This window comes from Podarcis gaigeae (assembly GCF_964106915.1).
Source record: "Podarcis gaigeae genome assembly, chromosome: 7".
NCBI classification, from domain to species: Eukaryota; Metazoa; Chordata; class Lepidosauria; order Squamata; family Lacertidae; genus Podarcis; species Podarcis gaigeae.
In genome coordinates, this window is record NC_139683.1 from 25,761,619 (window position 1) to 25,789,560 (window position 27,942).

The 27,942-nt window shown below is 45.0% G+C and overlaps 2 protein-coding genes across 4 annotated transcripts in view; one reads left to right on the top strand and one right to left on the bottom strand.

Annotated features, from left to right (window-relative positions):
• Positions 1-17,793, bottom strand: part of ESRP1 (epithelial splicing regulatory protein 1) — a 37,647-nt gene extending 19,854 nt beyond the window's left edge. Inside the window, exons 1-7 of one of the 2 annotated variants that reach the window (XM_083749792.1) lie at positions 17,278-17,793; positions 16,258-16,386; positions 12,409-12,522; positions 8,730-8,844; positions 2,967-3,065; positions 1,818-1,872; positions 881-991 (exon numbers count right to left, since the gene is read on the bottom strand). In XM_083749792.1, coding sequence (XP_083605918.1) covers positions 881-991; positions 1,818-1,872; positions 2,967-3,065; positions 8,730-8,844; positions 12,409-12,522; positions 16,258-16,386; positions 17,278-17,409 — 755 coding nt within the window. In that variant the 5' untranslated portion in view covers positions 17,410-17,793. The remainder of the gene's footprint in view (positions 1-880; positions 992-1,817; positions 1,873-2,966; positions 3,066-8,729; positions 8,845-12,408; positions 12,523-16,257; positions 16,387-17,277) is intronic. The other variant, XM_083749793.1, reaches the window with a different exon arrangement.
• Positions 17,794-23,676: 5,883 nt separating this feature from the next.
• VIRMA (vir like m6A methyltransferase associated) overlaps positions 23,677-27,942 on the top strand; it is a 28,322-nt gene continuing 24,056 nt past the window's right edge. Inside the window, exons 1-2 of one of the 2 annotated variants that reach the window (XM_083747520.1) lie at positions 23,677-23,783; positions 26,749-26,864. In XM_083747520.1, coding sequence (XP_083603646.1) covers positions 23,721-23,783; positions 26,749-26,864 — 179 coding nt within the window. In that variant the 5' untranslated portion in view covers positions 23,677-23,720. The remainder of the gene's footprint in view (positions 23,784-26,748; positions 26,865-27,942) is intronic. The other variant, XM_083747519.1, reaches the window with a different exon arrangement.

Below are 27,942 nucleotides of genomic sequence, written 5' to 3' on the forward strand. Positions count from 1 at the left end.
CTCACAGCTTTGCTCACAGTTGTTGTCCGAATGCAAACCACACTTGCGAAAAGGCAAAGCAGGGCTTGCTGTCCGTGCCAATCAGATGACAGCAAGCCCATCTGAAGTTGTCATCTGTTGTTATGACAGAATCAGGTGACTGGCAACAGTTGGGCCACAGGTTCTGTGGGAGTAATAGTCCGCCAACATCTGGGGGGCCATAAGCTGACCACCTTTGCATCCACTCCAATTTCAGAAAGTCCAGAAAAAGACATTAAAGTCCATTTTTTTCAAACAGAAAGAAAACTATTTTAGCTGTGGGTTTCCTGCATTGTGATTGTATTTTACCTGATTTTTAGCTCAGGTGCTGGGCAACTCAGGAAATGAAAAAAAAGTAAGATAAAGGATCCACAAATGCACTCACTAGCTTGCCACTGGCAAGTGCCTCTTTTCTTCTGGCAAGAACATGGGATGAAGGAGAGCCCCTGCCTTTCACCTAGGCCCAGGGAGGCTCTGTTCCTTCACTGAGCCTTGGAGACATTTCAAAAGCCATGAGTTTTCCCACTGCTTCCTGAGTGCCAAAGGCAGGTGTGCAGAAGCTTTTGCCTGCCAGATGTTGCTGAACTACAACTCCCATTAACCTCAGCACGCATGTCCAGTCCCCACACTTAGTCTAAGGCTTAGGGCAAGGGAGGTAAATTCCCAGCCCTCTTTCTTAGCCATGAGCTGGGGAGCAGGGTCTCACCCCTACAACAGTTGCATTTAGCCTTCATTGTATTTAGCAGGGTCATGCCAAATACAAATTTCAGTTGGTGGCCAAGGGCAGCCAATACGTCAACTCCAGGAAACAGCTTGAGAACATGGCTGAAAATAACAAACGTGACTAAATGAGAGAACTAACTTGGCAATATTAAGGCCTTTGAAGAACCTAGCAATGTCCTGGTCCGATGATTGCCATGGTAAGCCTCTTGCTCGGATTATGGTGTTATCATCTACAAGTTCCATCTTGCTGCTGCAGATCAAGCAAAAGGATATATATTTAAAACTTGCCTATCATCATGAACCATGGCTAGAGCCAGGGATATCTTCTATAGGCTCACATTCCACATTTTTCAAAATGCTTTCGCAATAAGTCAGGGAGAGACTTATCCCCACCACTACCGCAAAGAAAGAGAATCTCAGCCAGTTTTGAAATTATGGGCCTGTCCTCCAATATGCTGTAATCTTCAAAAATAGAGGGAAAAAACCTAGAGCCAATGTTGTCACCACTAGGCTGCAGATGTTTTGAATAGGCTATCTGTGGCAGTCTTGCTGCTTTGTCATTTTCCTAGTATGTAATTTTTATATTGTAAGCTCCTTGCAGGTAGTGAAATGTATTTAAGGCTCTGGGTTGTAGTAAACTCACATTTACTCAGAGTAGACCCACTAAAGTTAGCGACCATGCCTCATTTATGTCCCTTAATTTCAACTGACCTGCTTCGCTAGTCACTATCGCTTAAGTCGTAATCTACCTCACAGGGTGGTTGCAAGGATAATACAGGAATAGAACAAAGTATGCTATCCTTTGCTCCTTGGAAGGAGAGTTGAGTTTAATTGTAATGATATTTTTTTTTAAAAAAAATGCTGGGTCAGAACATTAGTCCACCTAGCACAACGTTTTAGCTCTTAGCCATAGTCACCCAGACACCACAGGTCAGTTCACAAGCAAGATGCCTGGCAGTGGAGGTATGGATCCATTCCCCTGCCCCTAAAGTTACAGTATTCTAAGGAAAACAGCAGGCCAGATTCAAAATGGAAAGAATCTGTTGCTTTCCGTTACAAAAAGAGCATGCACTTACCAGGTCCCACTTTCAAATTTGTAGTTCACCCTTTCTGGATCCGAAAATGTGTGATCTACAAAACACAGCAGAATGAAGTTAGCGAAATGTCTAGACCCAGAGTAAGATATACCTTCCAACATGTTGCCAAAGAAGGGGACAATTGTACACCTCGAAAAAGCAGTTCTTGTATCAAGAACTGCTGCATGATTCCTCAAGTCAACCCAACAATTACACACTGATGGGGCCTCTTCTCTGCCAACCATACTAAGCCTGGAGCTGCTTCTGAAGCTGGTGTGTTTTTAGTAAATGGAGTGTCACTTGTGCAAAAAGGCAACAGCGGGGTTACAGGGCTCTATGTTTAGTCTCTGCCTCCAAAGTTGTGCAGCTCCTCTCAGTCCCTCACATGAGAATATTTAAAGCAGGGAGCATGTGTACCCGCAGGAAGTTTTCTCTGGGGTGAAGAGTAAAACACTAAAATATGATGAGCAGACTTGTTCTCACAAAAATGGGAATCGTGTCTGCATATTTTGTCTTATCTGTTAGGGGTAAGTTTCTAGCATGTTGTGGAATCTATTTTAAAAAGAAAGGAAGCTGAGAAACTGGAGATTATGGTCCACCCACCATGAATGACCATGGCAGGAAGTCTTATTATTTCTGTGTAGGTTCCTCATGTGATTTATAACTCTCAGGCTGAGCCTGTGATCCCCACAGCCTCTTTGCCTCTGTGTTGTACTATCATATGAGGAAAGAGCGCTATAGCAGAATCTAGGAGCTGTGTGGCCCTCCAGATATTGCTGGACTCTAGCTCCCATCATGCCCATCCACTGGCCACACCGGCTGGGGCTGATGAGAGCTGGAGTCCACCAGCATCTTGAGAGCCACATATTTCCTGTCACTGCACCACAATTTCCTTTTCATTCTGCTGATTTCTAAGTTCCTAAGCTGGCTTTCTGGTAGTCTAGTTCAAAACATTTAATCTTGCAACAGAACTGGCTCAGCAGCCTTTAGTACCTGGATAGTCAGTGGGGAAGGGAGGAAATTATGGCACACCTGAATATCCTAAATTTCTTTTTAAAAAAACAAGTCATCCCTGTCAATCAGACGCAAAGGACAAAGTGATGACAGATTTACCAGGAACAGGCAACCGGAAAAACAGAAACAGCTTACTGTATGGTTCTGAGATGAGTGTTAAAATGATGTTTCCCATGTCTTCCACTTGAGACGCTCCAAAATTCTGTTGCGAACTGCTCTTGTCAAGATTCAGATCTGAGCATTGCTGTTAAGTCAAGAATCTTAAAGCGGCAATTTAAATAGATTATGCTTCCGGGCTAGCTATCAACCTGTTTTGATTCACTGTGGTGTTTGTCCCTAGGCCTGTTCTCTCATATCCTCCACATCTAGATATCTGCCCACCCACCATACTATTAAAAGAGTAATTAGAAATGTAAGAGCTGGAAATGTACAAAAGGAAAATATTCGCAATCTTGATGAGATCTGACGCACAATATAAAATTTTAAAGCTTCAAACGTGTTTCCTTTGATCTTGGAATGATGAAGTTAATCACTGAAGCCATAAATCTATTACAGTAATGAAACAGGTATTATGCTTAACATAAGAAAAAGCCTGCTAGATCAGGCTAATGGCTAATCTAGTCCAGCATCCTGTTCTCAGTGGCCAACCAATGTGTGTGGAAAACCAGTGAGGAGAACGTGAGCACAAATGCACTCTCCCCTCACCTGGTTTCCAGCAACTGGTATTTAGGAGCACTGATGTCTCCAGCTGTGGAGGTTAGAGCACAGCTATCCTGGCTAGTAGCCATTGATTGCCCTGTGCTCCTCAAATTTGTTTAATCCTCTTTTGAAGTCATCCAATTCGGTGGCCATCATTACCTCCTGGGGGGGGGGATTCCATAGTTTGACTATGTGCTGTGTGAAGAACTACTTCATTAAAGGTAAAAGGTAAAGGACCCCTGGATGGTTAGATCCAGTCAAAGATGTCTTTAGGATGCAGCGCTCATCTCACTTTCAGGCCGAGGGAGCTGGCCTTTGTCCACAGACAGCTTTTCCAGGTCATGTGGCCAGTATGACTAAACCAATTTGGGCGCAACGGAACACTGTGACAGAAACCAGAGCGCACGGAAACGCCGCTTACCTTTCCACTGCAGTGGTACCTATTTATCTACTTGCATTGGCATGCTTTCGAATTGCTAGGCTGGCCGGAGCTGGGAATCACAGGGAATCAAACTGCTGACCTTCTGATCAGCAAGCCCAAGAGGCTCAGTGGTTTAGACAAAGCACCACCCGCGTCCCTACTGCTTCATTAGTCATTGTAATCCATGTATCTCTCTATTTATATATCACACACACAAAAATATGAAAAGTAATTTTTGTATATGATCGTATATATTGGAACTAAGTACATCCATTACATTCCTTATGCTTCAGATTTATTTTTATAAAACAGATTGTCAAACACAAAATGAGACTCTTTGCTTCTGCAGCACTGCAAACCTCTGCATGAAAGCATTTGCATGAGAAATATTTCTTTTCCTACATAAAATGGTTTCGTTCCCAGTTATTCACAATTAATGGCTCTGCCATTGCCATGCTGCATTATTAGTTCTGGCCATTGATCTGCACATCGTTATTAGACTTTTTCCTCTTTGATACTCCGACAGATTAGCATTTTGTTTTTACAGTAGCCCCCTCCTGCTCCTGTAGATTACCAACCACAGCATTTCTTCCATTTTATACGATCCCTCAAATTGTCAGTGTAACATTGGTTGAAATAGAATCAGACATGCTTGATGAAGTCAGAGTCTAGACTCTTAGCAGATCTACGACTAGCATTTATCCTTTCCCACAAACCATTAACATCTCAAAGCCAATGAAAAATGTTCGGGGTGAGGGTGGGGGGAGAACCCAACACAATCCTCCTAGCAGTGTTCAAAACTCCCATTGTTCTAGGTGCATCTGGTGACAGGGAATTTCATTAGTGCAAGCAGTTTCTGAGCTCTGGGTGCAGTACTGCGCCTAAGATTTCAGATTAAAACTGCAGAGTAGAAGGAAGGGAGAACATTTTTCTGCCTCCCCACTTCCAGCTACTCTCTGAAGACTGGAGAAGAGACTCTATTAAGAATACACTGAACCCTCTGGTTATGGATTTAATTTGTTCTGGGGTGGTCCATAACCAGAGGCGCCGCTCCTGTGCATGTGGCGAAACCCGGAAGAATATACTTCTGGGTTTGCCACGCTCGTAACTTGAAAGTTACGTATCCAGAGTGGTATGTAACCAGAGGGTCCACTGTATTAGGGGGTTGGGCAGGGGAAGGACTACACCATGTGAAAAATGAACATATTATTTTAGGGGCAGTTCATTCATTTTCAGCTTTGTATTCTTCTTATAAAAAAGTGTGCCTAGACAGTCCATCGCTACGTCCATAAACTAGGTTTAAGGTGACATTTAGCTCCTAGCTTTCATGTCCATTTCCAAGACTGCCTCCTAGGGCTGTACCACTTCAGAAGGCAAGAGGAGGCATCTCCCTGAATGCTCCCCATGAGAGAGAACCTCTTTGCAAATGGAAGAGAAGCATCTCTTGAGAGAGAGAGAGAGACTTCTGCCTGGGCTTTTACCTGATGCACTAGCTATTCATGCACAAGATGTTTGTACTGCAGAGCAGCATACTGAATAGCAGAGGCAAAAATGACTAGAGGAAGAGCGGGGTGTTTGTCAGTCCCACTCCCAACAGTGGTGGGGTGTGCTGTACCTCCAGCCTTCCTTGCAATCGGGAACCTTCATAAGACTAAATATGCAAAGGTTAGGAGAATGCAAGATGCACCTGGCAAAATTAGGATTCGGTGCGATGCACATTCCCCAGTCTCTCTACACTTCTGCCTTCCTGTGTTCAAGCCTACACATCATGTAGCACAAGTGCTGGTTCACCTCCCATAGCTACTTCAAATTGCTTTTCAGAACACCATTCTGATAACTTGAGAGCCAGCATGTTATAGTACTTAGGATCTTGCCAAACTATGAGGCTCACTGGGTGGCCTTGGCTCAGTCACTGCCTCTCAGCCTCATTTGCCTCACAGAGGTTGTTGTGGGAATTATGAGGGGAAGATTATGATGGTTGATGAGGGGGATGAACCATCTATACTACCTTGAGCTCCTTGGAAAGTCAGTGAGATATAAATGCAATAAATAAATAATCAAATAGTTGTCCTGTACAGTGGTATCTTGGTTTGCATACGTTTTGGATTACAAACATGTCAAACCCAGAAGTGTGTGTCCCAGTTTGCAACCTTTTTTTGGATCACAACCCTTTTTGGGGGGATTACAAACAATTTTGGGGGGGAGGCCCCATTGGCGAAAGCGCGCCTTGGGTTACAACCTGTTTTGGTTTACAAACGGACCTCCGGAATGGATTATGGTTGTAAACCAAGGTACCACTGTATAGGGAAGTTTTTAGATCTGTTGGAAGCTGCCCAGAGTGACTGGGGCAACCCAGTCGGATGGGTGTATAATCTTGTATAATTTTACATTGCAACTAAAGGCTACTGTCCCCAGCCTGTATCCTAAGTGGCACAGTGCTAGGACGACGAAACTGTATTTCCTTCAAACATTTGAATGGAATTTCAAAAGCCTTGACCCAAACAAGTCATGTGGGCATTTCTAGTTGCAAGTATACTCATATTGGCCATGTAATGATTTCTGCATGTCTGACTGTTAAGGGAACAGCAGAATGTATCCTCCGAAGGCACATGATTTATGGGCAGCCATGCAAACTTGATTCACTCCACCCTTGAGGCACCTGCAACCAGAAACTAGCTGAGCGAGCTTTGCAAGTGGAGAATGGCGATGAACTGAAGCAGGGGCAGGGAATGCAAGCAGAAAGCTGTAAAACACAGGGCCACTTTAGGATCCAAGTTGGAACAGTCAGTTCCCTAACTCGTTGGTCAGAGTGGTGGGAAGATCTCACACCGAAGAACTAGGCTGATAAACCCACAAGTCGGTGCCTTATCATTTATGGCTATATAACATGATGGGCAACTAAGGCTGGCACTTGAGTTGTAGTGGACCAAGGGAACTTGAGTCAGCAAGGTGACGCTGCAGCACAAAAAGCCAATGTCGTATCTTAACAGGAGCATTGCTCAATACACTAGAAAGGAAAATGACTCGATGTTAGTTAGATCTTGTTTGAAATCCTGTATTTATGCTCCTTTGGAAGGAAGGCCAGGATACTGTATAAAATTGATAAATAAAAGTAAGTAAGTTATGGAAGGCTTCAGAGAAGACCGCCACAAGGTGAGAAATCTGTGGCTTCAGACGCAACAGTAAGGTGCTTGTAGTAACTATTGTCGAATAACATTTAAGGCTAATGTTTTATTAAATTTATATCCCACCTTTTCTCAAAGGAGCTTGAGGTGAGAAAAGAGGCAGAGAGATAGTAACTGGTCCAAAGTCAACCAAGTGGGCTTCATGGCTGAGTGGGGATTTGAACCCTGATCTCCCAAGTCCTAGTCCAGCACTCTAACCACTACACTGCAGTGGCTCGGATACATGGGCCTCATTCAGTAGTAGATGGCCTGGCGATGGTGGTGCAGCAGCAGTGTACCTGACCTCCCACCAGCTGACTGGCTCTGCCACAGCATAGGCACCACACTGACCTTCCCACCACCTTGCCCCTGCCTCCTGGTAAGCAGCACCAGCAGGTGACCACTGCCTCCCCAAACCGCCACCTGCCACTGGCCCCTTCGTTAAGTTACTTTTACAACCGCTTAAAAAGCTTCAGTTTGGGTTGTGTGGTGCGCATGATACCAAACCTCTGCATGAGTCTGACAGAAAGGCTAGTTATGCCTCCCACTCAGTGGCGTAGCGTGGGGGGTGCAGGGAGGGCCGGCCGCACCGGGCGCAACATCTGGGGGTTAGGGTTAGGGGGCGCAAATCCATGGGTTAGGGGGCGCAAATTACTTGCCTTGCCCCAGGTCTGACAACCCACACTACGCCACTGCTCCCACTCAAAAGAAACGGCAGATGGCAAAGCAAGAGAGACCTTGGAGGGTTGGATTAGATGTCCCATGGCTGGCGCATGTTAACTATTTCCCAACCTTTCCTTTTTTAAAAGAAAAAATGAAAAGCAGCTGCAGGTGGCTGAATCAGAAACTGAAAAATCCCCCTCTGATTTTTTTCCTGCTCAAAATGTGCTCTCCTCATTTGCTTCCCCCCTTTACAGTCAAAATTTCACAGTGAGGTCACCAAAATAGATTTAACAATAGCATGATCCCTTATCCCCAGCTCATGCTCGCTGGTGATGAAATTCAGAGTTTCCAAATCCCCAGAGCAGTGGAACCTAAAGAACCAATCTGCACAGGGCAGGGGTAGTCAACCTGTGGCCCTCTAGATGTTGCTGGACTCAGGTAGAGAAGTCTACAGAGCAACCAAGCAGCATAACGTTGTGCTTGCAATAGTGGTGTAATTAAGAACAATATTATGGAGAAACCCAAGAACAGTCCCCCTTTTTCCCCTCAGCCCCAGCCCCAATGGTTGATAGGGGTCTGATTAAGCTCTGCAACTAATCACAATACACCCTGCCAGGCAGAATTGTGTGCAAATAACACAAAAGCTGGGAGAGAGAATCTGATCTGACTTCCAAGGGTAAACCTTGGAAATGATAGAGTAGAGGGGTACCTGTGCCAAGTCTGTTGTAGCAAACACGATGTGGTCTTCTAGCAAAAATCTAACATTAGAAATTGCAACATTCAAGAACCAGAGAGTGTTTCTGCCTCCAAGGACACTCTGACTGGTCTTAAAGAGGAGAACCTTGAAGAAAGGAGCTTCAAAGGCAAAGTGAACTGAAACACAATTCTTCCAGACACTCTAAAGATTAAACTTGCACTGCTCTTAACACTTCATTCATTTTAAAAGGATACATTCCGCCATGGCTTTAGCATCTAATTTGTCGATTTCAGGTGAGCCAGGACAACATTTCTTGAATTCCTTCCGCAGATCAAAAAATGAGTAGAAACATTCAGACAACAAGATGTTCTGCAAAAATGACATGTTAGTTCTAGTAAGTCAAGGTGTATAGCTTGTACACTATCAGGTTGAAAGCATGCTCAGTTAGCCTTACAGGAAACCGTTTTGTAAGCTGCAAGTCAACTTTTTTTCACTTACGGGTATCTAAGTTTCCCCTCGTGAGAGCTCACCCTCAGTGTCGTTTAATAAGAAATTGTGCCCCATTCACAATTACTCACATAAAGACTAACAGAGCCAAGAAAGTATCTGAAGAAGTGTGCATGCACACGAAAGCTCATACCAAGAACTAACTTAGTTGGTCTTTAAGGTGCTACTGGAAGGAATTTTTTTTGTTTTGACTATGGCAGACCAACACGGCTACCTATCTGTAACTAGAGCCAAGAAAGGTTTTGCAGAACCCATTTGAAAAGGGAAACACATCATCTCAGACTAAGGGCAGGATTCAACTAACAAGCCCCACTAGCAGAAGCCAGCGCAAGGGTCTCTGCTAATAGAGTGGGGCTTCTTGCCTCCCTCCGTACACACCCAACACTCCCAAAATTGATGAGGGGATTAGGAGAACCCCCAGACTAGCATGCGAAGGAGGAAGAGGGGGTATTGTTCCACATGGCAAGCTGAAAAGCTTGCACATTGATGGAACAATTGCCATTGCATTATGCTGGATTCCTCCCATAGTCCTTCCAGGCCACATTTATAGTCTTGCGCAAAAGAAAGTGCAAAAGAAGAAAAAACCACCACTCACACATTCCTTCAGTTTTGTAAGCCAGGTATGAGGAACCTGTGGCTTTCCAGATGTTGCTGTTTTCCCATTAGCCTCAACAGCTGATCATGCTGAAGTTTGAGGCCAGCAAGATCTGGAGGATCAAAGGATCCCCGTTCTTGCAAGAAACTCCCCATCTTTTCCAATAAGCTCATACTACGAGAAACATTTCCATAAAGAACACTCCCAACTTAAAACCTCGTCTCTCATTTATATGCAGGCTTGAGCTCCCTGAACCCTGGGCTTGGCCTGGCTGTATAGCAGAGAGACATAGAGAAGTCTCTTCCACACAGCATTTTTTGTACCTGTGCATATTTTGGAAGAAGCAAGATTGGAAGAGCCTGCAATGCTCACGAGAAGAACTATGGATGAGCTACGCAGCTCATCCCAAATGAACGCCAGATTTCACACGCACCCATTATTCTGTTATTTTATAGAAGTTTAAAGACTGCTCTAAGGATCAAATAAATAGTATCGTCTATCTCTCTCTCACACACGTATGTACTGTATATTGCTATGCTTCATATCAACTCAACCCCAAAGGCTTTTGAGAAAGGACAAATGCATTGCACCACTTTATATTTATGAATGGGGTTATTAATATTTTAGCTGCAGTCGACATGGTTTAGAACCTTGGGCATGGCTAAAAAGCTTCATTCCCTCCCCCGCTCTGTTGGCGCATCACTAGAGCAATGTGATTCTATTATAGGGCAATACGCCTCAGGCACTGATTTACATAGCAGAGGGTGGGCTGAAGTGAAAAGTAAAAAAAAAAAAAAAAGAGGCATACTTCTGTGGCAGATTGATTTCTGTTTTGCCTCTGCTTCAAGCCTCACAGCTGATGAAAACTGTGGGGCTCTCCAGGTGGTGCTAAACTGCAGACTGCCCACCCAACTACTAAGAGAATATGTATTCTCTTTATAATGGGTTGAAAGATGAGTTTACTGGTGTTCTTCCTTATTTTTGAAAGCAACAACGAAAAACCCAACAAGACTCAAAACGCACATGTATTTTTGCTACTGTAACATTAGTGGCAATAGGAACCCTTGGAAAGCACAGATTGCTCATGACCAGAATTTCAAGATCTACAACAACGTGATCTGAAAGGTGCGGAGCACAGATTTAATCTCTATGAAAAGATGACTGATAGATTAAGCAGCAAAATGCATCAGCTACAGCCAAAGTAAAAATTGCTTCACATGTGATTTTTACTGGCATTGCTGTCACATGCGCTGGAAATCTACATGTAGTGTACCTGCGATGTGGTACATATGCAACGCTGCATACATAGATTTCTTATACAGAAGCAGCATAAATTCCAAGCAAGCATTGCTTGGGAAGGAAAATTGACCACTGCATTATTGGTAATATTTATACACGTTTTATCTCAACGGATTTCAAGGTAATTTACAAAAAGGTAGACACAAAGCAAAACAAAATAGACAATATAAGGAATCAAGCAGTAGATATAGGCAGGCAGTAGTTGTCATGTTTTAAAATATTTAAGTCATCAGAAATAAAATGTTTTTGTCTGGCGCCTACAAGAAAACAAGGTTGGGACCCGACATACCCCCCCTGGAAAGGTACCAACTGGGGTACCAAAAAAAGGCCACCTCCCTTGTTGAAGCAATTCTCCCCTGTGATAAAAGTAGCATTTGAAGAAGGGCATCAGAAAATGAACTTAATATGTAGGCAGGCTGATTTGGAGTAGGCATCATCAAGCACATGAGTCCCAAGTTGTTCGGTACTTTAAAGGTTCTCTGCAATGGGCCTGGAAGCAAACACTAGGCAGCAAAGTGTAGTTGTTTTTAAGACTGGCAATATATGATCCAAGAGGAGGGAGAAAAGTTATTTTCTGCTGCTCCAGAGAAGTGGACACGGAGCAATGGATCCAAACTACAAGAAAGAAGATTCCACCTAAACATTAGGAAGAACTTCCTGACAATAAGAGCTGTTCGACAGTGGAATTTGCTGCCAAGGAGTGTGGTGGAGTCTCCTTCTTTGGAGGTCTTTAAGCAGAGGCTTGACAACCATATGTCAGGAGTGCTCTGATGGTGTTTCCTGCTTGGCAAGGGGTTGGACTCAATGGCCCTTGTGGTCTCTTCCAACTCTATGATTCTATGATTCTAAGTCTGCAATGCCAGCTATAACTTAAATGAAACATGCAAACCATTTCCAGAGGAAGAGCCAAGTAGAGTACACTGCATGTTTGCAAACATGATCCTACCAGAGTAGATGATCACGGCCAGATAAAACTTGGCGGGATTTCCAACCAAAGATTAGGTCCAAGCCAAAATGAATATTGTTATATGCAACCTGATCCTATGCATACTTTATTCAGATGTAAATCCCACTGAATGCAATGAGTCTTAATCAAAGTTAAGTGTACATAGGTTAAGTGCATTTAGGATTTAAATACTGTTTATGGCAGCAAGATCTGGGAACACTTGCAACCATACTATCTAACAATCAATTTTGCTTTGAAAATGCAATTGTGCTCAACATTAAAATTCATGTTGCGTCATTATACTACTCAATAGAAATTACAGGCAAGAACTGCAGTTAGTATGTAACAGAAATATGTAAAGAATGAATATTTAGTCCTGTATTTTTTTTTCTTTCAAAAAAGAACAAGACTGTACTGTGAAAAACAAACCATTCTCTTCTTTTACACATCCCCGTACATCAGTGATTTCAGAAAACGGGCAATGTGACGAGAAATACTTCATTTTAAGCAAAACTATGTGCAATAGATACATGCATATTCTGATTGTCAGAAGGGGTCAGAATTAAGTAAATCTTAGTCTTCTTACCTTTTTGGAAGCTTCAGGATGAAGAACTTGCCTGAGATGAAGCTGCCCATCTGTGCAGAGACAGAACGAAGTACCTACACCAATATTTAGTTCATTGCTCACAGACTGGTTAAACTAAAAGTTACAAGACACAAAAAGAAAAAGAAAAATCCACTTACAACCTGAAAGTACATTTTGCAATACTAGATAAATATTTTTTATCAGTTATGCTTTCAGTAGGATTCACTACCTGCCCAAATCAGAGTGCTGCTTACGTTACTTTGTATCCTGCTTTTCAATCACAAAGTCCCAGAAGTGGCTTTCAAACCAAAATATTATTTTTATTTATTTAATGAAACGTATATATCTCTTGATTGCATTAAAACCTCTAAATGGTTTACATGAAACAGTAAAATTATCAACAAAACTTTAATACATATTAATTTTTATACCACTTAATGCCAAAATAGGCTTCTGTTAAAAACATGTTAACAAATGCAAGAGGAATCACAAAAATGCACAACAGCAAACAATCATGCAAGAGATAGTGTAGGTACAGCAAAATTAATAAAGAATATTTGAACTTCAGCAGATTTAGGTGTATTTCAAGGCTGCAAGTTAGACAGATGTTGTTAAGATTTTTTTTTGCACTGTGGATTTAGTTGCCCTTCCTCCAAAGAACTCTGAGCAGAACACAGCGTTGCTCCTTTTTACCCTCATAATAGCCTGTGATGTAGGATAAGCAAGCGTATGTGACTGGCCAAAGTCAAGCAGTGAGCTTTATGTCTGAATAGCTAATAACTCCATTAATACAAACCACACGCACAATTTCTACTGGAGAGGCAGGATTTTTTTTTATAGCGTTTGATCATACACAATTAAATATGAGCAACCTTCAGCAAATCTTTACACAGGGTTGGCCCAAGTTACTTTGCTTCCTGAGGTGAATATGAACCTCACGTCATCCCCAAAACAGAATCTGACCAGCTTAACCACTGGATCTTGGTTCAATCTGGCATTTGGACAAAATGCTCCACTCCATTGCAGGGGGTTGGACTAAGGTGACCCAGTACAAGGTAGACCACATGTTTCACACACACTCAGTTCTCCAACACCTCAGTGCCCCTCACTCACTGTCCAATTGACACCAATCTGATGCTTATTCAAGACAGCTGATGTACAGTCATGCCTCATGTTACGTTTGCTTCATGTTACGTTCTTTCAGGTTATGTCCTGCGGTGACCCAAAAGAACCGGAAAGGGTTACTTCTGGGTTTCGCCACCCGCGCACGCGCAGAATCGCAAAATGATGTCACGTGCATGAGCAGAAGCGACGAATTGCAACCCACACATGCGCAGATGCACCGCTGCAACCAGTGGTACCACTGTAATGCAATGCATCAGTGCAGTGGCACCCATATGCATCACATGAAGAAAGCTGCAAGGTGTGGGCTAGGCAGGGGGCCTTTCGTCCTGCTTGCTTGGTCAGGGATTTTCCCCAAAGGAAAATCAGCATGTGTGTGACATCTTGGAAGAAGGCAATTAAGTGAGACAGCCAGATCCGATCAATAACACGCAAGCACTGAACGTAAGAACCACCACCACTGGATCAGGCCAATGGCCCATCTACTCCAGCATCCTGTCATCACAGTGGCCAACCGCATCTCTGTGGGAGGCCTGCAAGCAGGACATGAGCACAGCAGCACTCTGCCCACCTGCAGTTCCCAACAACCGGTATTCAGAGACATATTGCCTCTAACAGTGGAAAGAGAGTACAGTGATGCAATACCTCGGGATGCAAACAGGATCGGTTCCGGAGCCCCGCATGCACGAGCCCCCGCATGCACGAGGCGTCATTTTGAGAGTCTGCGCATGCGCGAGCGGCGAAACCCGGAAGTAATGTGCTCCGTTCCTTCCGGGTTGCCGCAGAGCGCAACTCGAACGTGCTCAACATGAAGCATATTCAACCTGTACAGCTATTGCTGCCAGCTCAGAAGTTTGCAAATAGCTGCTTAATCATAAAATCATAGAATTGGAAGGGACCACAAGTGTCGTCTCGTCCAACCCTCTGCAATGCAAGAATCTTTTTCCCAATGTGGGCTTCGAACCCATAACTCTTAAAGAGTCTCAGTGGTCTACCAACTGAGCTATCCCAGCTGGCTCAAAAAGAATGGCCACTCCCTGCATCCCCAGCAATTGTTTCGAGGTAACTGCCTCACTCTGCCTCATGGTAGGATTAGCCCATCAGTAGGGTTTCATAACTCTCTAACAACACGATTTTTAAAAAAGGTTCTTTAACTTTTTGTACAAGCAGCACAATATTGCCCCTAACATGGCAAGCTAAGGGCTTGGCTCCACAGCCACTTATTTCCTTACAATACTTGCACATCATGTATTCTTATGATTCACTACAGACCCAAACTCTTCTTAAAATCCACCAATAAAGGAAAATGTGCCCATTGTTCCACATGAGGGTATATCAGTTTGTTTAGTAACTTGAGTTATTATTTAACCTCTTATCTGTTTTGGAAAGACCTTGTAAGCAGTTGTATGCTTGCAGTTCCCTCCTCATTAGAAGAAGGTAAAAAGGTAAAGGTAAAAGGACCTCTGAAAGTTAAGTCCAATTGCGAACGACTCTGGAGTTGCGGCACTCATCTTGCTTTACTGGCCGAGGGAGCCAGCGTTTGTCTGCAGACAGCTTTTCTGGGTCATGTGGCCAGCATGACTAACTTGCTTCTGGCGAAACCAGAGCAGCACACGGAAACGCCGTTTACCTTCCCGCTGGAGCGGTACCTATTTATCTATTTGCACTTTGACGTGCTTTCGAACTGCTAGGTTGGCAAGAGCTGCGACAGAGCAATGGGAGCTCACCCCGTTGCAGGGATTCGAACCTCCGTCCTTCTGATCAGCAACCCCTAGGCTCAGTGGTTTAACCCAGTGCCACCTTCTGATCGGCAAGCCCTAAGCTCTGTGGTTTAGACCACAGTGCCACCCGCGTCCCTAGAGAAAGGTGCAATTGCTCAATTATCAGTTAGCTATCTGGGGGGGGGGGATGTTTAATATATTTGCTAGTCAGTTGTGGCCTCCACCAGTTTGTGTGGAAGTGACTAGTAGTGACCAGCAACTTTAGAGAGACCTAATTTACTGCACCCACTCTTCAGGTCTTTCCTCTACTCAACTCCAAATACAAACCACAGACTTGTGGAATGACAGAATTGAGTAAACAAGGTGGAAAGGAAGTGTGCCAACTCTGAATTGGGTTTTTTTCTGGACCAGCAGTAGGGAAATCACAGGGTCCACCTTCCTTTCAAGGCTGCCATTTCTAGCAACACTTATCTGGGAGTAAGAGTCACTCTGGGGTAGTTGGGGACGGACCACCGCTCAGTGACAGAGCATCTGCCTTGCATGCAGGAAGTCCCAGGTTCAATCCCTGATGCCCCTAGGCAGGGCTGGAGAAAAGCTGCTACCTGAAAATCTGGAGAGCTGCTGCCAGTCTGAGTAGACAATACTGAGCAAAATGGACACATGTTTTGGCTCAGAGCAAGGCAGATTACTGTGTTCCTATTTTGAAGTGATGCCTCTACAGCAGCAACAGCCATCCTCCTGGCTTTACTTGCAAGCGCACACACAAATGTCAAGGCCATGGAGCTTTGAAACACCAGAAAAAAAGTCTGAAGCCATCTCCTGCCTTCCTTAGGCACACGTGGGCGAGGAAGGTCGACTTTTTCCTGCTCCTTCTGCGGTGACTCAGCTTTCCCTCCCCTCCCAAAACAAGCCCAACCCATCCCTGAAGAGAAATGGAGCGTCTTCTTAGCACTTTTGCCCCTTTTAACCTGCATGCACCCGATTCCCACGACCCAGCCTAGCTTACCTGTCTCAGAGCTTGCTCCAGCTGCGGGGCGAGCGCCAGGCGGTCCTCGGCGAGGCCGGTTTCTTCTTTGCACTCCTCTGTCAGCTCCAAGTGATCGGGCCCGATCAATTCCTCATGCAGATTTCCCAACTCCACGGAATTAAGGGAGGGGTCGGGGAGAAGAGGGGGAAGGCAAAAGGCAGAGATAAATCCTTCCAACCCAAGATCTCCCCTGCAGGCATTCCCAGATAAGACAGACCAAGCTGGTTGCTGGTAAGCCGGATCCAGCGCCAGGCTCTTTGACCCATGTAGGCCTAAGCCTCTGGAAGTCAAGGCCCTCGTTTCTTCGAGCGTTTGTTTACACTGCGGTCGCTTATCTGGGAGAGTAAGGAAGGGTTTACTTCCGAGTAGACACGTGCAGGCCGGTCCCGTCGGATTTCTAAGACGCGCGGGACACAAATCGAGCCTTGCTTTCAATCTCCTTGGCAGTCACTGGGACCACGCGGAGCGTTTACACGCGGCCCGGCCGAGATCCGAAGTCGGGGCTCGCAGCGTTCTGACGCCAGGCTGGCTCCAGCAGCACCACTCCGGGCCTGAACAACCCCTCGAGCACTCCCCTTAAGCCGGAAGAGTTTATTGGGGGCAGTCTAGTTTCTTTTCAAACACCTTTACGGTCAACATCCATGGATATATTTATTATTTTTTAAAAAATAGAACACCCCACTAACAACTCAAGAGGTAAATCCCACGGAATCTAATTGGATTTACTCCCAGATAACCGTGCACTGGATGGGAGCTGGGCTGCGTTCACACATTTAAAGCACCCCCTCACACCAAAAAAGGAGTCCTGGAACAGAAGTTTAAGGATGCTGAGAATTGTAGCTGGGTGAGAGGTGAACTGCAATTCCCAATGGGATTTGGGGGGGTATTAAATAGATGGTGTACACAACCTTAATTCCGACCCACCTCGGTTTTGCCGAGGGCACAAAAGTTCCTGCTCACACTTCTTAGCGTAGAAAAGAAAAAAAGAAAGCGGAGTACCTTCTTATTGCTCAGATCCACCACCTTCCACAGCAGCTGGATCAACTCTCTCTCATCGGAGCCCAGCCGAGCCCCGTTGGCTCCGGCGGTGGTCCCGAACAAGATGACCAGGTAGCCCGGAGACGTCGTCATGCCGACGGGGATGAGCCCCACAGAGGGAGGGGCGGGAAGAAGGACCTTCACCAAACTTTTGGCAAAACCAGCCCAGCCAGCCCCCAACCCAGCCACCCCCCAAGCCGCCCTCCTCCTCCTCTCCTGTGCAGGGGAGCAATACTACCCCCTTCCCAACCCTACACCTCCAGCCACCTCAGCTCTCCCTCAGTCCCTGCCCCGCACCTGCATTTAGGAGAGCGGGGGCGTGGGGGGAGGCGCCTGCCCCACGCGGCCTCTTTTTGTAGCTTAATTGCAACAGGAGCCAATTCCGCAGCGCAGGGCGGGCTACACCCCTGCGAGGCGCGCAAATGGCTGCGGGCCGGGGCTGTTTGGGGATGTGGCTGTACCTGCCCCTTCCTCCGCCCCACGTGGTGCAGGTGAGAGAGACACACCTGAGGGAGGCCGCCCATTGGCTTCTCTCCCCGCAAGGGACGTGGCAACCGGGCGGGGGGAGGAGGCGAGGGCGGGTCAGGGGAGCAGGCCGAGGGGCTTTAACCCAGGGACGGAGATTGCGCCCCGGAGAGGCGCCAGGGGACACCTGCCTGAGACGAAGGCGCACGCGATCGTGAGTTTGGAAGTCCCGGAAAAGGCTGGCCGGCTCACCTCCACAGCGGAGCCTTTTTATTCTTTCTTTGTATGGAGCTGCAAAATAAAGCAATAAAGTGCTGTGTTGGTTTTATGTATTTTACAAAGCTGAGAGTGTGGTGTAGTGGTAAGAGTGTTGGGCTAGGACTAGAGGGGTTATTGGTTTGGTTTGCTTTATTGTGTATTCCGGGTTCTCAATTTGTGTTTCCCTTTTGTGAACCGGCCTGGGATCTTCTTCTGATGAATTAAAAAATATTATTAATAGGACCTGGGAAACAAAAGGGCATGAAGGTCACTGGGTCATCTTGGACCAGTCACTCTCAGCCTAACCGACCTCTCAGGGTTGTTGTGAAAATAGATTGGGGTGGAGAACTATGCCGCCTTGAGCTCCTTGGAGGAACGGTGGGATATAAATGCAAGTAGTAGTAGTAATAATTAGCAAAACAATAACAACAGTAATCAATTATGGGCATTATTCAAAGCATTTCACGTGCGTTACCTGGTTGTGTTCCTTCCAACAACCCTGACAGGTAGGTCAGCGTTCTTCCTCGTATAGAGGATGAGAGTGTTTGAAGGCTGGGGCGGCGGCCTTGTTTAGGACCCACCCGGTGAGCTCATGGCAGAAGTAACACTTGAACCAGGGACTTCCCTTTAACAAATGCACCAGCCACTAACTGTCTATGACTAGCCTACTAATAAAGGTTATTTGGCTGCAGTGCTATGTTCACTCATTTGGAAAGGAGCCCAGTGAGGCTTACTTCCAAGTAAACAGGCACAAGGTCAGGCGTCTTGTTTGGGTGCCAAGGATAACGGAAGGACACGCAGAACGGAACATACGGAGTAGTGTAAAAAAATCTGAAAGGATGGCAGAGATCGGCCAGACAGAGAAGAGGCGACCGCCCAGATTGGTGAGGATCCGGGAAACAATATAGTCAAGTAACGTTAAAGGAGAACTGCCTCCAAATATATGAAGGGCTGTCGTGCAAAAAAGTTGGAGCAGAGGCTAGTTCCCTGTTGCTCCACAGCCGTTTTAAGGACGCAGGAAGCTGCCTTATACCGAGCCCAGTCGCGTTGACACTGACGGGCAGCATCTCAACTGGAGTCCCGACAGGGGACATTTCCCAGTCCTACCCCGCGATACTGGGGACCTTCTGCACACAAAGGATGTGCTCTGCGTCCTCCGCGGCTATGGTTCCCCCTCCACCCACCCCAACAACAACAAAAAGATATGTACGGATCTATCCGTTTAGACATAAATATTCCTCCTTCCCACGATTAGACTCATTGATCTGACCAATCCAGGTTTCATCTTCGTAGAATCGTAGAGTTGGAAGGGACCCGAGAGTCATCTCTAGTCCAACCCTTTGCAATGCAGAAATCTCAGCTGGAGCATCCATGACATATGGCTTATCCAACCTCTGCTTAAAAACCTCCAAAGACGGAGAGTCTACAACCTCCCGAGGGAGAATGTTCCACTGTTTAAACAGCTTACTCCCAGAAAGTGTTTTCCCTCCCGTATGTTCAGTCGGAATTTCCTTTCTTGAAACCTGAAGCCATGGGTTCCAGTCCTACCCTCCTGAAGATGTTTGCAAATGGCTATTATCTCTCCTCTCAGAGCTCCACGTAAGGCTTGGTTTTCATAACCTTGAAGGATAGGATCTGTCCCCTCCCACCTGCTACTACTCCCCCCTCCTTTGAAAAAAAGTTTATGGGGAGGAGAATATTGCATTGCAGGGGGTTAGATTTGATGACCCACGAGGTTCCTTACAACTCTGGAATTCTGTGGTTCTTTTAACTCTGCCCTTAAGATGCCATGTGCTCCGGGTTATGGAAAGACCGGTTCGTCTCCTGGCATCAGCGGTGGGGAAAGGATCCATTCCTGGGTGCAGCGGGGAAACCAGCAGCTCCTTTCAGGATCATCTGGCCCTGTGCGCGCAAGATCTCTAGAATTTGGATCGCGCGCTCCCTCGCTCGGTGGATACTATAGCTCGCTGCCGCCCTAGTGTTTCTCAACCCCGGGTCCCTGGCTAGTGTTGGGCTGCAACTCCCACGCTCCCTAGCTAGCAATACCAGCGGGCAGGCTTGATGGGAGTCGTCCAACAACAGCTGGGGACCCAAAAGGACTTCCTAGAAGCCTGTATAGATTTTAAAGAAGCTGGAAATAGTTCCTCTGTGGCAGCCCTTGCAGCCCAAGAAAACGCCCACTGGGCCCGAAGCTGCGGAATAAAAGATTGGAGATGAACAGCTGTCCCGTGGGTAGCGTTGATTTCCTGTGGAGCGATTTGACAGGCTGCTAGCAGTTTGAAGAGTCCGCCATGGGCGCAGCTGCATTCCCAAATCAAGCAGATAAATAAGAATACTTAACTAAAACTAGAAATGATAGAAAGATCTTGACAGGTTTTTTCCTGAGTGCTTGAGGTCAAAAGAATACAGTTCAAAACAACTGTTGCCGAGACATTTCATTCCGAATCTGCTAGACAGAGAGGATGGTGACCATGGGGGTGAGAAATCGAATCGTCTGGGACTGATGGACTGAGCAAATCTATAGCATACTTACCAGGAAGTAAGTCTCAATAAGCTGCGCTCTTCACTAAGACTGAAGTGCCCTGTGACTGATTTTCCAGGAACACGCATGGAATCGGGAGGCATTTCTTCGCACATTTCCTAAAGAAAGGAAACTCCATTGATAGCAGCGGCACTGACTTCTGAGCAATGAAGTGATTATTATTATTATTATTACAGTTAAATCCCTATTTCCTCCAAAAAGCTCAAGGTGGCGTACAATATTCTCCTCTACTCCTCACATCAACTATTCCCAAGTCACACATTGACATTCATGGCTACCTGCAGATTTGAACCCTGGTCTCCAAGGTTCCAATTCTCCGACCCCACTACAAGAGCCTTATGTTCACACCATTGGGAGCTACTTCCGAATTAAGCGTGGTTTCTTATTTTTATAGAAGGCTGGACAGTAACACTGTTCTCTGGGCGGCTTAATGAAGCATAAAATGACAAAACATAAATTGAGAACACACAGTGCCCTAAAACAGATGGCTGGCGCCTTCTGTCATGTATGATCCACTTGCGATTCCTGCATTGCAGGGGGTTGGACTAGATGACCCTTGGGGTCCCTTCCAACTCTTCTTCCAACTCTCCGTGGCGACTCAATAAATGTAATATTAATAATAGTTCCAGCCGCTTATTCGGAAACAGTGGAGAAGGGTCACATGCAGGAGGTTCCCCAGGTTCAATTCCCAACATCCCCAAGTAGATCTGGAGAAACCGTGGAGAAACCCTGCTAGTCTGGGCGCATCTCTAGATCGATCCATTGCTCTGACTCGGAATAAGGCTGCTTTTTTTGTTTCTAGGGAATGGCAAGGCGGAGACAAGTTAGACAACCAACTTGGCGTGCTAGGTCTCTTTCCACTTGTTGATGGCACAAGAGCATTTTTAAAATTTATTTTTTTGCTGAGTGCCTGAGATTTGCGCGCTGCAGACTCACCAGCAGAGCGCAAAACAAAACCAGGAACATACAAGGGCGGAGAGGGGAGTATTTTGCGTGGGAATAGTCTTGCCCTTTGTTGCCTTTTTCAAGACAGGGTTGCTGGCTTATATATATTTCCTTTACAAGTTAATACGGAGCACACTGTCCCCCTTTTTTTGAAGGGGTGGTGGTGGTGGTGCGTGCTTTGGCCACTGATTTCAGACAGATGCCATTTTCATAGAATCTCACAGTGTGCTCTTTATTTTGGAGCTCTTTGGTGGCTCTCCTACTTGCTTATGCGATTTCCAGAAGAAAGGAGCCGCGAGTCGCGACCACCCGCCTTCCATGCCTATCCCATCCTAGTCCGATTCTACTTTTTAGCCTTTTTCAGCTCCATCCTGCCGCCCTCCCGCTCTCTGCAAAAAAAGGTTGGAGAAGCAGCTGCTGCAAAGCTGTGCGCGCAATTCCGGGCGGGCAGCTGCCTGCAGGAAGCAGTGCCCGAGCAGGAGATTTGTGGCGCCGCCGGACTGGGCGATCAGGTTTGGGAGGAAGGAGCCGCTGCGCTTGGAATTAACTTGCTCAGTGTTTCCAGCACTCCCCGCCCTCTTTTTCAGGGCAAAGGATTTCGCACCGTAAGCAACAATCGGAGACACACACTAACACACGGAGGGGGAATATCGTCAGTCATTCCAGGCTGGCAATTCTTGGCTGTCTGCACACAGCGGCTATGGGCGAACTGTCTCTGCACCGACTGCCATTCATAAAAAAAATTACCAACATCTCTTCTCAATGGAACATTTTGAGTCTGCGCACTGCGCTGCAGCTCGCTCGCCTGCGAGATTGTTGCGCGTGGGAGCTTGCTTCGGATTCGAAGAGCTCCTTCTTAAGCCTCTGGCCAGAGTCGCCGTGCCAAAAGGGGGTGGCTGCGGGGAAGAGAGTCACAGAGCAATCTTATCTAACAGGTATCCCTGTTGGGCCTCTGGGAGTTAGGGAGAATCCCGATGTAGCAATAGTTAGGGCATTTCTCTCCATTCTGATGTTATAGTGCTCCCAACTCCCATCAGCTTCCGCCGACATGGGCAAGGTCAGGCATGACTGAGTATGGTTTTGGATCCATGTTTCTGCCCCCGAAAGCACAAGACCTGTGATTTATACCGCTCAGTCCTTCGAGACTGATGTGGTCTGTGATTTAATGGTAGGTTTTTAGGGGTGGTGGTGGATGGTATGATAATTTGTAAATAATAATGATGATGATGATAATAATAATAATAATAATGTGAATTCAAGAGGACACATTTTTAAAATCCTGGATCTGACTTTTACCAGATCCTCTAACAAGTACAGGCTGACTTATAAGCAGTATGGTTGTAAATAAATGTTTAACACATCATAGTTTGCCTGCGATGTGGCGCTCTTGTTATTGTCAACGTTCAATGATTTGAGGATTATAGAATTAATAATTACTTTCAGCAAGTCTACGGACATTTAGAAGCACGTATCGCTCAGACACAAGTATGCACAGGAGCGTTGTTTGATCCTATGCAGGTTCAGCGAATGCAATTCTCACAGTTTAAAGGAGCTCACTCCCAGGAGCGGATTCTATGCAACTTCATTTTGAGACCCACCCCCGCAATTAAGTGGTATATACATTTTATGAAACCAATAAACAAATTTGTAGGGTAGTGCTGCGCCTTTAATAATTGTGTGAAAGAGGGAATTTCAGCAGGTGTAGCAGCATAACAAGCCATACCTACTGAAATCCCCTCTAACACACAATTATTAAAGGTGCAGGAGTTTTGTTCCTCTTCACCCAACTTCCGCAGCTGGACGCCCTGTTTACTCCGAAGGCGCTCTCCCTGTACCAAATGCTTCTTACTCTCAAGTAAGGCTGCAGAGGTCTAAACCCGATCCCACGTAGAAAGATGACTCTGAAACAACGCACTTGATTAATGGGGATTATTCCCAAGCAAGGGCACATTGCAGAGCATGCCTTAACCGCACCCCCCACAACTACGCTGCCTTTGCTTCTCCAACGATATATAGGCACGTTGTTCTGCTTTTAGCCAAGCGGCAGATTTAGGAGGAAAAGCAGCAGCTGAGAAGGATCTATTTTTCGAACGGCTGGAAAGAAGCTTAGTACGCATGCGCTCTCCCACCTGCCATTCCTCCTTGACTCCGGAAGTGCTTCTAGTGTCAGGCGAGGTGCTTCCGCCGAAGGAAAATGGCGGCGGACACAACAACGGAGCTTCTGTTTTTAGACACTTTCAAGCACCAGAGCACAGAGGTAACGGGGGAGGCGAGGGCCGTTTCCTTCTGCTTGACGGGCGCCCAAAGAGGACGGGCGTAGCGGAGTTTTAGTCTTTTTTGCTCCAGGGACGAGGGTTGATTTTATGCGGAGAGGTCGGACCCTCGGGGCGGGGCTAGAGCCCCTTTCCTCTCTCGAGCCCCACAAAGGAAACTGGTGACAGCACTGACCCGTTTCCTTCTTTAGTAGGTGCATCTGCGTCTTGTATAGAGGTTCACACGCATGTACAAGTGTAAACATTTTTCTTTTTCATATATTTCTTTTTTTGGGGGGGAGGTTTCGACCATAGGAATGAGATGCCTTACCTTTAATAAAAATAAAAAGCCTGTCAATTGTCTTGGTGTTGTTTGATCTGAAATAACTGCTACTCTGTGGCAATTACAAACATAGATGGTAACCCATGATAACACACTCTGAATATTGTTGGATTCCAAGTTATGCCAGCCCAACCGATGTAGCCAGTAGTGGGAGGATATGGGAGTTGCAGTTCGGCAGCATCAGGAGGGCCATATTTCCCCACCCCTGGGATAGAAAAAGCCAGATGAAGTGGGAGTAACAAGAATAGTTTAAGTCAAAACAATCATAGACTAATTGGAGATCTTAAGTATGTGCAGCCTTACTGACAATTTGTATTGCCCTATTTGTATGTTATTATGTAGAGGAGATTATTGATGAGAGAGGTTAAAAACTCTTAATGTATAAAGCCATCAAAGTCCAGTACTACGTGCTTTCCAAGCAGCTGAATTATCTGCATGTTGCTGTAGCTGTGCTTCTGATGCCCCCTGTCTTGACATAGGAATCTGGCCTGGCACTCTTTTCTCCTGCACTAGTAGGTTGGGTAAAACAAATCTTTTGAGTCCCTTAAGTTGTGAGATAGTGTGAAAAGTAGAATGCATCTACTGTCTTTCTCTTTCTCTACTCTAATCTGCCAAAAGCACAAGTAAGCAATGCAGTCTGTTATATGGCTTGCTGAGATATAGGGAGCAGGTAGAGTCCCTTCTGTTCCCTGTGTGAGATATCATTTGTGTCTGTGAAAATGATAATACAGGTGAGGTGTACTGAGTTCTAGCAATATTGTCAAATTATCGTTTGTGCTGTTGCAGCTAACTACACAAACACTAGCATTAATTTGTCAAATTTGGTTGCCTGTGAACTGCTGGAAACCATTTTCAAATATTTTCTCATACATATCTGGTACACGTATGCATGCCTATTTTTTTGGAAAAAGGGGAGTCTATGCATGCCAAATGACCCATATGTTGGGTTAGGAACATTTATTTGGATCTCAGTACATTTCATCATGCAAGTATAACCAGATTTATGCTGCAATTGTTTATATTAAACTTTGCCTCTTGACCTTCACAGACTAAGACACTTGCTTACTCAACAAATGTGGAGCATGTGAAGTTGCTACTTGTGCTTATAGTGAAATATTCATTAGATGGACTGTAGTGTTCTTAGACTTATGAAGATCGGATGGAGGATGCTTGTGAAAATGCTGACTGTTAAATGGGAGCTGAAGCCAGGCAACATCTGGCCTTGGGGAAGGCTGGGGGTATATATAGAGTATGCTTACATATAGTGGAGGCATTCCTTTTTACCCTCCAAGCTGAATACAGCTTGCTTGCCATGTATCTTATCAGATACACATATCTATCAGATGTTGACAACACTTCAGTATATACTGACAGTTCAGTATATTATTTGTTCGTTACATTTGTATTATGCCTTCCCACCAAATAGTGCTCAAGGCACCTAAAATCAATAATATGCCATTTTTCGGGCAAGTAGGAAACAAGAAGGTTAGAGAGTCACTAGTAGGTTGTGTTTGACTTCATAGGCCACAAATGTATTAATTTAGAAAAAATATTCTGTGCTTCCCTTCAGTACAATTCCTCTGTATGGTGTACATTACAATAATAGAAGAGCAAAACAAACAAAAAACCAGCAGAAGTTGTAGACTTTTTTTATTCCATTCTTAAAATTACTTACCTTTTAAAACATTAAAACAATTTGCTTAACAGCCAGCTGTATTTTTTAGGATGGCAGCCTAAGGAATTGGTGAAAGGCTTCCTCTGGTAACATTAGTGGTTACTTTTTAACTGCATCATCTGTAGCAAGATGTAACTTTATAAAGGCATGCTATGGCCATTAAATTTACATTAAAAACTGATAGGTGACTGAGTCATTGTGTGAAGCTTTAAATCTTCATGCTTTTCTTGTTCTTTTACTACCGTGTTTCACACTAATATCATTCAGCTTTCCTTTTGTTTTGGCCAAGTACTGTACTAGGTTTTCAGCATATACACCTTTTGTTTTGCTTTCTCCTCTTCACTGTAGTACATTGCAAACTTTTTCTGTGTTCCTCAGTTCCCTGATGGATCATTGTCTATTATTTCTGTTCATCCAGTCATCTTCTTGATCAGTTACCTGATGTCAGAATATAGCTTTTTCTGTCTCTTTGAGAACATCGAACATTCATTTTTTAACAGCAATGTTTGACCAGCCCTTTCTATAGTAGTTGTGAATATTCCATGACATCACAGCAGCCCAGATAATGCCTTAGGCTGTGGTTGTGTGAAGTGAGTGAAAGATAGTTTAGAGACTTACTGTATATAAAAAGAATATTGCAATGCATCTCAGTATGGGATGCATGCCATTAAATTACTCATTAAAAAGGTAGGCAACTATTAATATAACAAAAGCAAAATTAATTTGTACTCTTCAAAAGCTGCACTCAGCGGCTGAATGTCACCTCTGAATTTTATTTTTTATGTCCTTGCCTGCTGCAAATGGTAAGCAGCCTAGTGTGAGTGGCACTTGTCAGGAAAAATGGGTGGATACAGCTGTCATATCATTGCTGGCCTTTTAGACAATTTCTGGGTGCTGTGCCATATATTTTAACCTTCATGAATTTTGTTCACTTTGTTTTTGTTTTTGATAGCAAAGTAGTAATGTAGATGTGGTTCGCTTTCCATGTGTGGTTTACATCAATGAAGTACGTGTCATCCCTCCAGGAGTAAGAGCTCATTCTAACTTACCTGAAAACAGAGCTTATGGGTAAGTGCAAGTTGATTAATTGAATTCTTTATTTAGAATATAGACATCCTGCTTTCTAGCACCTAGTTCCTCTCAAAGCAAATTAAACAAAGGCTTACAGAAGATTCTCAAAGTCAAACTCAAATGTGGTACAGGAACAAAAATTACCTACATGGTGTAAATATGGGGACCGGAGTATTCAGGCTCTCATTCTTGTTCTTCTGTGGTGTCATACCAGGCAGTCGCTCCCCCAATGTCATCTGAAGCAAGGAGGTGATTTGTATCTCACTGAGTCCTATGATGAAGGCAAGCCTTCCTTTGTTGGCAATTCCCATTTGCCAAGTAATAGCTTCATCTGAGGCAAGGGAGTTGGGCTGAGCAGCTGGGCTGGAACTTGCTCAGCACATAGTGAAACTACAGTATTCTTCCTTTTCTGGAAGTTAGCAGCTACCTACCAGTGGTTATTTGAACAGCATTTTAAATTTGGAAAGTGTTTTGTTATGTTCTCCTTGCCAACAACCTTGTAGCTCCCATTATAGAGATGTGGAAGAAACTTGCCCTTGGCCACACAATGACGGAAAGACTTGAACTTGGGTCTCCTAGATCCATCCAGCACTATCCCCTGAAATCATCCTTTTCCAAAGCTTAGGACAATATGAGAACTCAGAGAGGGATCTAGATTGTGTCAAGACAGTGGCCATAGCCAGAATGCCAGGGTCATTTGACCCTGATGAACTGGTGAGTGGATTTGTGCAATCCTAATACAAGGCTAGCACAGAGCTGGAAAGTTCGTTTAGTTTGAAGGGAATTGACCAACCATAGCTTGGAGACAGTTTTGGTTAGCTCCAACACTTATTTGCCCTATTGGGGTATTATGTCAAAGTAGGATTAGAACAAATCAGGAAAGGGAAGTAAGAAGTGTGATCACCCACATCTTCCTCCTGGTGGCAGTTTTCTGTCTGTCTTTCCCAAAAATTACTTCCAAAGTTTGGGGAATCCCTTTAGAATGGTATTTAGCGTGGTGAAAGGGGATGTGGTTTTGCAGTGGGGGTTTCTGGAAATCAGGGTCTTTATTGACCCTCAGCATTTATGATCATTT